The 15,531-nt window shown below is 38.2% G+C and overlaps 1 protein-coding gene across 4 annotated transcripts in view; it reads right to left on the bottom strand.

The window, feature by feature from the left end:
* ARHGAP26 (Rho GTPase activating protein 26) overlaps positions 1 to 15,531 on the bottom strand; it is a 518,996-nt gene that overhangs the window by 190,478 nt on the left and 312,987 nt on the right. For all 4 annotated transcript variants that reach the window (XM_043983690.1, XM_043983687.1, XM_043983688.1 and 1 more), the window contains exons 13-14: positions 10,720 to 10,785; positions 7,525 to 7,599 (exon numbers count right to left, since the gene is read on the bottom strand). In XM_043983690.1, coding sequence (XP_043839625.1) covers positions 7,525 to 7,599; positions 10,720 to 10,785 — 141 coding nt within the window. The remainder of the gene's footprint in view (positions 1 to 7,524; positions 7,600 to 10,719; positions 10,786 to 15,531) is intronic.

Below are 15,531 nucleotides of genomic sequence, written 5' to 3'. Positions count from 1 at the left end.
TCTGCACATGGTAGGCACTTAATGAATATTTAGAGTCCTCTTCCTTTTTCCCACCACAAATGACAGAATCAGAATTTCAGAACTTCAAGGGAACTCAGAAATACAGCCCGAGATGTGCCTGAATAGGAATCATTTCTAGAAAACTCGTAACAAGCAGACCTGGTGATGGGGAGCACATTACCTCCAGAGGCAACCGATTTTGGTTTGGAGTAAAGGAGTCTGAGTGCTAGTTTTTCTTTACACTAATTCTAATCATACACTGTGGGTAGAGAGGTGGTGCAGTGGATAGAGTGCTGGCCGTAAAGTCAAGGAAGACTCAACTTCTGAGTTCAAATATGACCTCAGACACTTACTAGCTGTGTGACCCTGGACAAGTCACTTAAGTCTGTTTGCCTCAGTGGTAGCAGTGGCAAGAAAGAGGAGGGGATGTGTGCAAGGCATGAAGTAAATAGGACTGAATATGAGAAGTAAGGTAAAGGGGAGAGTCAAAGATAGCCTGACAGCAGTTAAAGGGTTTAAGCAGTTAAGGTTTAGGGGGCAGAGTATAAGCTCAATCAATCTGGGGCATGTATATAGTGCTAAGATGTCAGTGAGGCATGTCAGCAGAGAAGTCATGTAACTAATTAGACATATGGTTCTAGAGCTCACACAAGTAAGGACCAGGGAGCTACTGGAGGATAGGGATTGCTTCACTTCTATTTTTATACAAAAATGCCTTGTCTACAGCAGGCACTTAATAGATGCTTGTTGAATGTAACTGCCACAGATTAAAAACCTAGATCATATTCCATCCATTCAAATGTTCCACTGCTCTAGGTAGATTCGCAAGCAGGGATACTTCCCTGAGGACCCATACCATTGGGACAAGGGATGATTTCCTGTTTTGTGTCACCAGTGACTCAGCTTCCTTTTAGTAGTGTGGATAATCATAAGTTAACCGAAATTGAGTAGCCGCCCTGATCTCAATTGGCTTCTTTAAACATAAATTTTCATTTTCCTGGGTTCAGATTTGGCCTCAGACACTTACTATCTGTGTGACCCTGGGCAAGTGGCTTACCCTCATTTGCCTCAATTTTCTCACTTGTAAAATGAGCTGGGGGAGGAAATGGCAAGCCACTCCAGTATCTTTGCAAAGAAAAAAATCCCAGATGGGGTCACAGAGTCACGAGACCACAACAAAAAACAATTGAACAACAAAATTCCTTTACCATAGAATACTGTGAATACCAAAGGGCAGGGACGCTGCCTTATTTGATCACCCCAGTACCTAGCACAGCAAGGCACAAGCAAGAGAGCCCCAAACATTTGCTACAAGCATCTGCTTTAATCATGTTCTTTTCTAATTCCTCTTAATCTGACACGAGGTCAAATGTGAGCAAGATTAATGACTCAATTTTCTCCTGTTACAGAAGAGAATTTACATTCCTTGCTTTCAAGGGGCTTACACTCTGCTGGGGTGCAGACCACTATGTATATGTATATGTATATGTATATGTATATGTATATGTATATGTATATGTATATGTATATGTATATGTATATGTGGATGTGGATGTGGATGTGGATGTGGATGTGGATATAGATATAGATATAGATATAGATATAGATATAGATAGATAATTAAATGTAAAAGGGTTTGGTTTTTCAATTTGTTTATATATAGGTCACCTTTTTTTTCCTCCCTCACCCACCTCACTGGATACTTCATAGCAATGGAAGGGGAGAGAGAAAGAAATGGAGAGGAGAAGGTAGAAGAGAAGAAAAGAGATAGAGGAAAGAAGGGAGGAAGGTGGAGAAAAGAATGTGAAACCCAAACTTCCTTCTTAGTAATAGTTCTGGGAAATATTTAGAAGGGAAGTAGATTAAAAGTGATAGCTATACTGGATACTCTGAATTTTATTTATTCCATTTGTCTATTTCTGTCTCCCAAAGTTGGATGTGGCTATGTGAACAATGCCTAATTAGTAAACAGCCATCATTAAAGAGAAGCCCAGTTTCCTCATCTAGACAATGAGGGGTTTGGATTAGATGATCAGGAAGGGTTCCTTCCAGCTCTAATTTATGACTTCCTCTATAGTCCTCTACTATGCAAAATTGGTTTCAGTTATAACAATAACATCTAACATTTCTAAAGCACTTTAACATTTTTTGGGTGGGGGTGGGGGAATAGGGCAATGCGGATTAAAGTGACTTGCCCAGGGTCACACAGCTAGTAAGTGTCAACTGTTTGAGGCCGCATTTGAACTCAGGTCCTCCTGAATCCAGAGCCAGTGCTTTATATCCACTGTGCCATCTAGCTGCCCCCAGCACTTTTAACACTTACAAAGTCCTTTCCCTACAACCAACCTGTGAAAAAGACAGTGTGTTATCCCCATTTTATAGATGAAGAAACTAAGATTCAAGAATATCTCTGTGGAGATGGACCATGAACTCAATTTCCTAACTCTAAGTCTAAAGTTCTCTGACTAGACCACATTGACTCACTGATGCTATTTCTTGGGAAAGAATGGGAAATAAAAGGCAGAGAGAAAAGCAAAGACCCAAAGGTTCCCTGGGTGCTATACTATATGGTGCACATAGTTTTATTGAAAGGAAATAGAGCAAGAGAAAGTGAGTTAATATAACTTAGTGTTTATAAAGCACTGCATTTCCTGATTCTCTCTAATACCTTCCATGTGTTCTTCATAGCATTAACTTTAATCAATGGTTAAAAAAAAGAAAACACGGACCAAAGTTGTATACACTGCATGTTAGATGTGTTGTCTAGACACATACACATAAAGACAGGATAACGGCTGGTTTAAAAAACACATTTTCTAAATTGAATGTTGGCTTAGGTCATTTTCCTCTACATCTACAGACAAAGTTTTAAAACTGTCCCCAAAAGGACCTCTGTTTCTAGGCATTTTTAAGTCTTTCTCTCTCCTTTACAATTTCTAAAGACCATTGACCTCTGCTGCTAGGAAACCAGATCAAAGGTCATTTTTTGGTTTGACACTAGTGTATTAGGAGAACACAATTGTATTTGCTAAAAATTCTACCAGAATCTCCTAAGGAGTTCCAATTTTTGGAACTCTGAGAATCTACCAAGCAATGTCTTCAAGTTTATGGGTAAAGATAAGAGACGGGTGGGTCTGTCTTAATTAAAACCCATCACGATAATAATGAGAGTAATACATTGCTAACTCTTCTGAGACTGTCACATAGTGAATCCAAGGGTGTTCTTAATCAAAATTCTCAGGCAACATCATGAATGTTAGAATGTTGAAATGTCCTAGAACAGCATGTGAATAGAGTGCTTCCTGAATGGAACGAGCCACATTAAATTATGTCTCGTGAAATAGGGCTACATGCTCAAAACTTGATGGCACTGAGAAGGAAGTGTGGTCTAGTGGAAAAAGTAAAGGACTTGAGTTCCTATTCAGCCTCCTGTGTGATCTCAGGCAAGTCAACCCAACTTAGCCAATGGGGGAAGCAGGTGGATACAGCGCTAGGCTTATGGGCTCTCATTAACCTTTCTGGACCTTAACTTCCAATCTGTAAAATGAGGGAGTTGGTTAGACCGAGAATGTCTGAACTTACATAGATTTCAGGGGGGCCCATGAACTTGGATGGGAAATAAAATTACAACTTTATTTTCACTAACCTCTAGTTGCAATTTAGTATTTCCTTCAATTTTCAATGTAGGCAACAACAACAACAACAATTCTGAGAAGGGCTTCGTCAGATCACCAAACACAAAAAATGATTATGAGGTTTCTTCCCAGCTCAAAATCCTGAATCAGCAATAAGAATGCAGAAAGAGAGCACTCCCTTCCATGCTGGATGTTCCCCCTTTATAGGTCAAGGTGAGAACACTGACAGAAAGTCACACCTAAGGATTAAGCCAATTGGCTTGAAACAGCATGTTAGTAAGACTCATAAGATTCTGGTCTCAGCCCTTCTTCCCCATTCGTGGGACACTGGAGGACAAGCTGAAAGATCCAAGTTCTGGTTAATCCTCACCTGTGATTAGGATCTGGGATGTGCTGCCTAGAGCTATAGAAAACTAGAGACCTGGCAGATGAGGGAGCTTAGCTGTCAGCTCAACACAGCTGTCCTCAGGATGTTCTTCTGCTTGACATTCACACACTGGGTTCACCAGGGGCTTTCCAGCTGGTTACTGCTTATTTCTCACAACAATTCATAGAAGCAGGTTATTACATTAATCATCCTGAGGAAGATAGTGGACAAACGGCTGGTTTGAGCACCAAGCAGAGTATCAGTGATAGAAACCAGGTTCCTTCACACCTGTTCATCTGTTTAGTCCAATGACTTAAGCTGTCCTTGGCTGAGACATGTCAGGGGGGGCTGCCTAAAATGCCAAATTTCATCCCTCCTGAATAAAAGTCTTAACTAAGGCTTAGGTAACTGTCAGTCGGAAGCCACTTCAATAGCTACCTTTAAAATTGCTCAAAGTCAGAGGCTGCTAGGTAGAGCAGAGGATAAAGCACCAGCCCTGGATTCAGGAGGACCTGAGTTCAAATCCTGCCTCAGACACTTGACACTTACTAGCTGTGTGACCCTGGGCAAGTCACTTAACCCTCACTGCCCTGCCCCCACCCCCAAATCTCAAAGTTAACCATGCTTACAATTTGAACTAAAATACTGAAATTTCAAGAGAGGGCCTGAGATAAATGAATAGTTAAACATCAATTTCACTGGACATTAATAATAGAATAGTATTCTACTTGGAAGAAACTTGTTTGAACTTTTAAAATGAACAAATATGGTATGAAATCCATATGACCAAACACTAATTCCTCAATAAATAAGTGGTCAAAGAATATAAACAAATATTTGTAAAAAGAATTGGATGCTACTAACAAACACATGAAAGAATGCTCCAAATCATTAATAATTAAGAGAAATGCAAATCAAAGCAATGCTGAGGCTTCCCCTCACACCCAGCAAACTGGCAAAAATGACAAAATAAGCGAATCATTGGTCAGTGTTGGAGGGGCTGTGGAAAGACAAGCACATTAATGCACCAGTGGTGGAGCTAAAAAATGGTGCAAATATTTTAGAGAGCAATTTGTAAACAGATGATGGTGACTAAAACGTCCACATCCTTTGAGCCAGAGATCTCACTGTAAGGCAGATTCCAAAGGAAGACCAAAAAATAGATATATTTTAACATTTCCTATAGGTACTAAACTTTTTTTATAACAGAAAAGAATTGGAAACAGGGTAGGATTCCCATTGATTGGGAAATGGCTAAACAATTTATGGTATATGAATGTCATGAAATGCTATTGGGCTGGAGAAGAACTAATGCATAAACATGAAAAAAATATATACAACAAAGTAAACTGAAGCACAGTATTACTAAATGAAATTCAATGCTCTGAAATTATAACTAACCTTAGTCCCAAAGGAAATCTGGGATAGCACCTCCTCTCATTCCTTTCAAAAGGAGGAGAATGTCAGGCCTTTTTCAAAATATTGGTTAGTTTTGCTGAAGAAGTTTGGGTTATTGGGGGTTTTTTAGGTTTAGTTTTTTTATTTTTTATTTTTAAGGAATAGCTCTCTGGGATGATATGGGAGGATACATTGGGAAAGGGAAGTGATATTAAAAACAAAAATGATCAAGAAAACTTTAAAAAGAAAGAAAGAGGTACATTGGGTGAGGGGATGGGGTACAGGAGGTAGACTGAGCCCAACATGAAAGCCTGACTTTTTTTCTCTCCAACTCAATTTCTTTTCATTGAAGTGAGTGATTATGATGTGAGTGGTGTCTCTGCCTAGAGCACCAAGCTGGAACCACAAGCAGCAACCCCATCTATAAAAGTGTTACTGCAAAAGTGCTTATAGTGACGAATATCACAGTCACCAATGTCGGAAATCTGATCTGCTTGCCATTTAAATCTATGTTATTGACTGGTGCTGGCTGCATTCATGTCTAAAAATACAGGAAATCTGCAGCCTAAGCACATTTGGCCTGTTAGCTCATGGGGTTCTGATTTGAATACTGAACATGTGGAGTGGGACGAAGGTTTTGTTTTGATATCTGCTAACCATAAGGGGCGGAGGAGGAGGGAAGAAGGAAGTGTAGGATGAGTTCTGTTGCTTACACTACAGAAGAGTATGAATTTGTGGGCTAGGAGATTGGGTCAGAAGGATTATCCATTGAAGGAAACTCAGTTTGGGAGTTATGTTAAGGATTCTTACTAGCTAAGGCTATTCACTCAAGAAATAGTTCTTGCAATTAGAATCATTCCCTTTTCTCCACTTATACAGGCTCTAATCACTTTCTGCCTAACTTGCTTCAATGGCCCCCTAATTGCAAACCCCACCCCACATATCTCTCCTCTGCCAGAGATATTCTAAAAACTTAGGTCTGAGCATGTCTTTGCTCTGCTCAAGAAGCATCAATGGCTCCCTGTTACTTCTAGGATCAAATATTAACTAGACAGTTTGGCATTTAAAGCCCTTCTTCTAGGGGCAGCTAGGTGGCACAGTGGGTAGAGCACCAGCCCTGGAGTCAGGAGGACCTGAGTTGAAATGCGGACTTAGACCCTTGACACTTACTAGCTGTGTGACCCTAGGCAAGTCATTTAACCTCAACTGCCTCACAAAAAACCAAAAACAAACAAAAAGTCCTTCTTCTGTCATCCACATCCCACTTCCCATCTCTGCCTTTATATAGGTTCTCTCTTCACTTCTGTCTCTTAAAATCCATAGCCTCCTTCAAAACTCAGCTCAGGTTCTACTTCCTATTAGAAATGAAGTCTTTCCAGGCTATCTCACCCCCAAGTTGCTAGTGCTTCTCCTTCCAAAAAGATCTATTTTATATCTACTTATATGAGCATCTGCTGTTTTCCAAGATAAAAGAAAAGTTCCGTGAGGACAGGGACGGATTCGTTTTGTCTCCGTATACCCAGAACTGAGCAGTTCTTGGAACATGGCTGGCACTTAATAAATGCTTGCTGATTAATTTATTGCATCTATTCCCCTGCTGAGGCATCAGATTGTGGAATCAATAAAGACCTGACCCACTTCAATAGATAGCAGGAGTCATTGTCTATTAAAGACAAAGTAGGGAGGGGCCATATGGGATATGGATCCCATGGTAAGGCAAGAGGCCAAAGGCAGCTGTCTTCTACCAGCAAGGGTGTGGCACTCCTGGTCTATGTCCCCAGGCTCTAATGTGGGAGAGAAAAAGGAATCCAAGCTCTGGCATGTTTTTAAAGTCTGTAACAGAAATTATGTCAAGGCCAGCTGGGAATAACCAGAGATATTCATAGCCAAAGTCCTCTCCAGCTATCCAGGGGAGAACCAGGGTGGGACAGGAACCTGACACCAGGGTTTTGGTGGAAGGGGTTTTGCTTATATCCCTCTAGGCTCTGATTTCTAATCGATACATATTTCATCCAGAAGGGTTGGGTCCTTCCCCTCCTTCCCTCTCCTCCCCATCAGCCCAATACTTTTCCAAAACAACCCTACCAGCCACTTTTGCTCAGAGCCAGCGGCTATGGCACTCACCCATCAAAACACTCAGCAACTTCTGGACTCTGGAGTTGACGCCAACAATTCTGTAGAGTCCCTGCTCATTGATCCCTGGGAAAAGAAAAAGACTCGGATTTAATTAGAAGACCATCAATGCACAAATAAGGCTAATGCAACCTAATGCATTTCTTTCATTTCCTCAGCCTTCCTAATAGCTGCTCTAATTAAAGCATCTTGTCACTCAGCCCTGCTGCTGGGGAAGGGATGGATGGGATTTGGTACAGCTGTCTAGAATTTCATGGATGGGCTACACACTATAACCCTGGTGTTAGCCTGGTAATCAGAGGGGGAAAGAGATCTCCAACCTCCCCTGCCAGAGGCAGCATCTGGACAGGCTGAAAGATGCCAGTAATAATAGCAATAATACATGGGTATTATTTATCTAAATGCATGGGTGTATATGCATATCCCTATGTGTATAATATAGATGTGAGTGTGGGGGTGTGGGTGTGGCCAGCCAACAAGAGTGTTAAGCAATAAAAAAGAGTTACATTTTGGATTTTTATGATGGCATTCTATAATATCAGAATATGAAATACTTAACGGTGATGAAATGCTCAGTTTTGCAAATGAGGGCCAAAGCATATATAGTTGGTCATTAAATGAAGAACTTAGCTGAGTGGAAAGGAAGCCCATTCTTTTGTCATACAAATATATTGCCAATATATTAAAAAGAAATTTTTTTTACAAAGATGGTAATATCACCTTTCTGCTCTTTATTCAATAGCAGGAAAGAACTACCTGGTCTTTGGGGCTTATTTTATTATTGATTGGTGTCTTTGGGGGTTTTGGTTGTTGGTTTGTTTTTTTAACCACAGACAAATACGATCCCCTTCCAATCGAATTTTCTAAAATTCAAAACTATTTCAGAGTAGGTGGTTTTTACAAAGGCTTTATGATATCTTCGTAGGGTAATTTTCCAACTGTTTTATGCAATTTTACATTATTATAAATAGCATTTCTTTTTGCAAATGTTTCTCCTTGTTTCTATTAGTAATATTTTAACATGCAGATATCTTGGTAGGTTAACTCTCCAATGGTTTTATGCAAGTTTACTTTATTATAAATAGTATTTCTTTTTCCAATTTTTTCTCCCAGTTTCTATTAGTGATATATTAAAGACAGATTGCACCCCCTTCCAGGTTTATCTTAACAAAGCAGGGATTATGAATACTAAAGTTATTTCTTCCCTTAATGTTTTGGTTGAAGATTTTGAATTTCATCATGTCACTTGGTAAAAGAAGCATTTTATGCTTATCTTTGCCAATGTTCGTTTCCTAAATTTTTCTTTTCTTATTGCCATAACAAGTATTTCTAAAATTATGTCAAATGATCTGGGTAATACTGAATTACTATATAAGGGTAATAGTGAATAGCCCAACTCTTTATCTCCTGGCTCCACTTCAGACTCTCCAGACTTTTCTACATCCATCCTAATGGTCTTATTATCCTGGAGATGTTTCTACCTTTAATGCTCCCTCCTTTAATTGGTGGATTCTGGCCTAGAACAACTGTTTAAGGAAGTTTGCTAACCTTGCTCATTTCTCTCCCAACTCAGATTTTATTGAAAATGTGAACATAGACATGCCTTTCCCCAACCCTTGTTTTCCAGTTCCCTATTATGTGTTGTCTTGAAGGTAGAATCTGTCTTTCCTTTGGCTTTTATTTATATTCTGAGCACTTCTAGCACATAATAAAAATCAATTTTTTTTTGAAAATTTCAAAATCGATCTACCCTCTTTCTTTCGTTCACTCATCCCTTCAATCTATGAATTTAATATGTTATGAAGGAAAGAACAGTTTATCTGAAGTTGGAGGCCTGGAGTGAAAATCCTAACTCTGAGCCTTGGCATCACTCTGCTATCAACTAACTTTCATTTGGGGTGTATAAGAGAGAGTTACAAAAAATGATATACCGGGGGCAGCTAGGTGGTGCAGTGGATAAAGCACCGGCCCTGGATTCAGGAGTACCTGAGTTTAAATCTGGCTTCAGACAGTTGACACTTACTAGCTGTGTGACCCTGGGCAAGTCACTTAACCCCCATTTCCTGCCCCCCCCTCAAAAAGATATACTAAGGCATGAGTAACTAGACACTCAGCCACCAATTCAAAACCAGTATATAAATTAAGGACTATTTAAAATGCAGAGAGGACCAGATCTTATGAGTTAATGATAATTTTTACTAGAACCCATGGAGAAGATAATGTGCTCAGAGAGGCCAGGGGACAAGGCACACTGAATGAATTCATTCTCTAATATCTATCCTACCATATCAGGTAGATTAGGTCTTGCTAGATCAAGGGTTCTTAAGCTGAGGTCTATAAACTTCTATTGTTAGGATTTTCATAGCTATGTTTCAATATAATTTATTTCCTTTGATAACTGTATGAATATTATTTTATGTAGTAAAAATATCTTTCTGTGAAGGGATGCTTAGGCTTCAACCAGGCAGGTAAGAGGGTCTATGGCTTAAAAAAAAAGGTGGCTCAAAGGCTTGTAATAAGTCCCAACTAAAACTTCATCTTCTTCGGTGTCTTTTCAATGCCTCTCAATTCTAGTGACATCTGTTAATTATTTCCTATATATCCTGTATATATCTTGTTTTGCATATATTTGTTTGTGTGTTGTCTCCCCATTTAGACTCTAAGCTCCCCATGGGCAGGGACTGCCTTTTGCTTTTTTGTTTTTTGTATCTGCAGCGTTTAACTACATGCTTAATAAATGTTTAATAATTGATTGATGTAGAGAATCTGCTCTCATGAGTGAAGGTGATGGTCCCCTGCCATGGTCAGTCCATACTGGCTGTATTGTTGTGTTCAGATATGGATGCCATATTTTCTTTGCATCCAGAAGTGATGGTGAATGGCCTTGAGATCATCTTCTTAATAATTACAGCTGTTCCAGAATGGAATGGGCTTGCCTTAGGAAGTAATGGATTCCCTCATGCTGAAATGCTCAAGCAAAAGCTAGATGACCCCTTTGGGGGTGGGGAGGTTCTGGCAGAGTTGGATTAAATGGACGCTGAGACCCCATGACATACACACAATGATTGTGGTATTCTGGCAGTTAATGAATCACTTAAAATTGGGAAACAGCAGGTAGCAGATAATATGTTATAAACAGCTGTGCAACCTTCATAGAGAACAATGCCATCTGTTCAGCTCTTTTACCTCTGGTTTCCACAGCATGGATGCACTTCCTGATGATGCTGAAGCCAATGGTGTCCAACTGTGCAGCTGCAAAAGAAAGGAGAATTTTTTTTTAAGCAGCCATCAGAATCAACATCATGTTGAGATTGCTGCTAATTCCCCATTAAACTATGGGCTCCTAGAGAGCTAGGACTGCTTTTTGCCTTTCTTTGTGTTTCCAGGGCTTAACCCAGTGTCTGGCACATAGTTGGTGCTTAATAAATGCTAGTTTACAGACGGACTATTCAAAAAATATACTTACCTTCCAAATAAAAAGATGGGAAGTAACTAGGTGCTTATCAATAATATTTTCGACTTGAGAAGCCTCTTTTACTCACTTCCAATAGTTCAGTATTATTTACTAAAAATTTGTGATGAAATTCTTTATTATAAGGGATAGTTCCATGAGAAAGAGGAGGGGAAGAGATAAAGGGGATAAATCTAGGTGATGTTAAAAACAAAGTATATTTGGGTTGGACCTAAGATGGCAAAGTTAAGGTGAGGACTCACCTGAGGTATCACAAATTCCCCTACAAACAACATTAAAATAATGCCTCAAAATGATTTCTGGAGTAGTAGAACTAACAAAAAGCACAGGGTGAAGCAGTTTTCCAGCCAAAGACAACTTAGAAAGTCAGCACTGGGCTGAGAGTAAAGCCCACTAGCTCCACAAACAGGCCATATCCCATAAAGACAGCAGCAACTAAACTGACAGATACCAAAAGATGGTAAGGACATTACAGCTCTGAAAACAGCAGGATGAAAAATCTAAAACTTAAGGGCAGTGCCCAAGCGGAGTCCAACTTTAACATAAAGTTAAAATTCAAGAAATAGGCTGAAATAGTAAAGGCATCCTTCTCAGATCATGATGCAATAAAAATTACATGTAATAAAGAGCCATGGAAAGGTAGACTGAAAATTAATTGGGAACTAAATAACTTCATTCTAAAGAATGAGTGGGACAAACAACAAATCATAGAAACAATCAATACCTTCATCCAAGAGAATGACAATAATAAGACAACATACCAAAATCTATGGGATGCAGCCAAAGCAGTGCTTAGGGGAAATTTTATATCTCTAACTGCTTATATCAATCAAAAAGAGAAAGAGGAGATCAATGAATTGGGCATATAACTTAAAGAGCGAGAAAAAGAACAAATTAAAAATCCCCAATTAAATACTAAATTAGAAATCCTGAAAAATAAAGTTGAAATTAATAAAATTGAAAGCAAGAAAACTATAGAATTAATCAATAAAACTAAGAGCTGGTTTTATGAAAAAACGAATAAAATAGATAAACCATTGGTTAATTTGATTTTTAAAAAAGAAATAAAAAAACAAAATTACAAGTATCAAAAATGAAAGGGGTGATTTTACCACCAATGAAGTGGAAATTAAAGCAATAACTAGGAACTATTTTGCCCAAATGCATGCCAATAAATTTGACAATCTAAATGAAATGGATAAATATTTACAAAAATACAAACTGCCCAAGTTAACTGAAGATGAAATAAAATCCTTAAATAAGCCCATATTAGAAAAAGAAATTGAACAAGCCAATAATGAACTCCCTAAGAAAAAAATCTCCAGGGCCAGATGAATTTACAGGTGAATTCTACTAAACATTTAAAGAGCAATTAATTCCAATATTATACAAATTATTTGGAAAAATAGGTGGAGTTCTATCAAATTCCTTTTATGACACAAATATGGTGCTGATACCAAAACCAGGCAGAACAAAGACAGAGAAAGAAAATTATAGACCAATTTCCCTAATGAATATTGATACAAAAATCTTAAATAAGATATTAGCAAGGAGATTACAGCAAGTGATCACCAGGATAATACACTATGACCAGGTGAGATTTATACCAGGAATGCAGGGGTGGTTCAACATAAGGAACCATTAACATAATCAGCCACACCAATAAGAAAACTAACGAAAAGCATATGATTGTCTCCATAGATGCAGAGAAAGCTTTTGACAAAATACAGCACCCATTCCAAATAAAAACACTAGAGAGTTTAGGATTAGGTGGAGCTTTCCTTAAAATAATAAGCAGTATCTACCCAAAACCATCAGCAAGCATTATATATAATGGATATAAGTTAGAGGCCTTCCCAATAAGATCAGGGGTGAAGCAGGGATGTCCATTATCACCTCTATTATTTAATATTGTGCTAGAAAAGTTAGCTTTAGCAATCAGAGAAGAAAAAGGAATTAAAGGAATCAGAATAGGGAAGGAGGAAACAAAACTACCACTCTTTGTAGATGATATGATGGTCTACTTAAGAGAATCCTAGACAATCAACTCAAAACTTACTTGAAACAATTAACAACTTTAGCAAAGTAGCAGGATATAAAATAAATCCACATAAATCACCAGCATTTCTATACATGACCAACAAAGTACAGCAGCAAGAGATAGAAAGAGAAATTTCATTTAAAGTAATGGTAGGGGGGCACCTAGGTGGCACAGTGAATAGAACACTGGCCCTGAAGTCAGGAGGACCTGAGTTCAAATCTGGCATCAGACACTTAATACTTACTAGCTGTGTGACCCTAGGCAAGTCACTTAACCCCAATTGACTCACCCAAAAAATAAATAAATAAACAAACAAACAAACAAATAAATAAAGTAATGGTAGACAATATAAAATACTTGGGAGTCTTCTTGCCAACACAAACCCAGGAACTCTACAAACATAATTATAAAACACTTTTCACAAAAATCAAATCAGATCTAAATAATTGGAAAAATATCAATTGCTCATCAATAGGCCAAGCTAATATAATAAAAATGACAATTCTACCTAAATTAATTTACCTATTCAGTGCCATACCAATCAGACTACCTAAAAATTATTTTATAGAGCTAGAAAAAGTAATAACAAAATTCATCTGGAAAAACAAAAGGTCAAGAATATCAAGGGAAATGATGAAAAATGCACAGGAAGGTGGGTTAGCTGTATTAAATCTGAAGCTCTACTATAAAGCAGCAGTCATCAAAACTATATGGAACTGGCTAAGAAATAGAGTGGAGGGACGGGTAGGTGGCACAGTGGATGAAGCACTGGCCCTGGATTCAGGAGTACCTGAGTTCAAATCTGGCTTCAGACACTTGACACTTACTAGCTGTGTGACCCTGGGCAAGTCACTTAACCCCCATTGCCCTGAAAAGAAAAAAAAAAAAAAAAGGAAAAGAAATAGAGTGGAGGATCAATGGAATAGGCTAGGCACAGGAGACACAGTAGTAAATGACACTAGTAATGTACTGCTTGATAAACCCAAAGACTCCAGCTTCTGGGATAGGAATTCAGTATTTGACAAAAACTGCTGGGAAAACTGGAAGACAGTATGGCAGAAATTAGGCACAGACCAACATCTTACACCTTATATTAAAATAAGGTCAAAATGGGTACATGATTTAGACATAAAAGGTGATAACATAGGTAAATTAGGAGAAGAAGGAATAGTTTACCTTTCAGATCTTTGGAAAGGAGAACAGTTTATGACCAAACAAGAGACACACTCTAGAATATCCACTGTAATAGACTAGATTCTTCTCAGCCATACTATAACTATAAGATAGTTCCAAAGGATTCATGATGGAAAAGGCTCTCCAAATCTGGGGGGGGGGGGGGGAAGGGGAAGAGGAAGAACTGTGGAAGATGGATGCAGACTGAACCATACTATTTCTTTTGGTTTTGGTGCTGCTGTTTTTCTTTTTTGAGGTGTTTCCTTTTTGCTCTGATTCTTCTCTTATAACATGACTAATGCAGAAATATGTTCAATGTTATTGTACATATATAACCTATATCAGATTACTTGCTGTCTTGGGGAGGGGAGGAGGGAGGGAGAAAATTTTGAAACTAGAAATCTTATAAAAACAAATGTTGAAAACTCTCTCTACACATAACTGGAAAATAATAAAATACTTTTATAATTAAAAAAAGAAAAAAAAGAATATACATAGGCAAGAGGGCCCGGGTATGAGCTGACCATGAGAGGATGATATCTAGAAAAATTAAATTAAGGGTTGAAAAAGAAAGAGAGGAGGGACAAGAGGGAAGGGAGTGGTAGAATGAGGTAAAAATTATCTCACATGGAAAAGAGTTTTTACACTGAATGGAAGAAAATTGGGGTGAGGGGCTGGCAGACAACACTTGAATCTTGCTCTTACTGGAATTGGTGCAAAGAGGGCTATATAAACCTATCTTACCCTACATGAAAGTAGGAGGAGAAGGAGACAAAGAGAAGACAGAGAGTGGATTGAGGTAGGTAATGAAAGGACAGAGTAGAAGAAACAAAGGGAAAAAAGGATGGAGGGAAATACTGTCAGTAAGCATAACTGTTAAAAAAAATTTACTTTATGTTTCCTCTGATAAAGGCCTCATTTCTAAAATATAAAGAGAAAATGGTCAAATTTTTAAGAATATGAATAAAAAATAATATGAATCATTTCCCAATTGATAAATGGTCAAAGGATATCAACAGGCAGTTTTCAGATAAAGTAAATGAAGCTATAGCCATATGAAAAATGCTTTAACTCACTATCGATTAGAGAAACTCTGAGATATTATCTCACACCCATTATGACAGAAAAGGAAAATGACAAATGTTGGAGGAGATTTGGAAAAACTGGGACACTAATACACTAGTTGAACAAGATATGGTTTATGATTTGATGGAATAATATATTATGCTGTAAGAAATGATGAGCAGGATACTTTCAGAAAAACCTAGAAAAAATTATATGAACTAATGCAAAGTGAAGTGAGCAGAACCAG

The sequence above is a fragment of the Dromiciops gliroides genome, chromosome 2 (genome assembly GCF_019393635.1).
Source record: "Dromiciops gliroides isolate mDroGli1 chromosome 2, mDroGli1.pri, whole genome shotgun sequence".
NCBI lineage: Eukaryota > Metazoa > Chordata > Mammalia > Microbiotheria > Microbiotheriidae > Dromiciops > Dromiciops gliroides.
The sequence above is the reverse complement of the archived record's forward strand: the minus strand, read 5'-3'. Positions and strand labels throughout refer to the sequence as shown.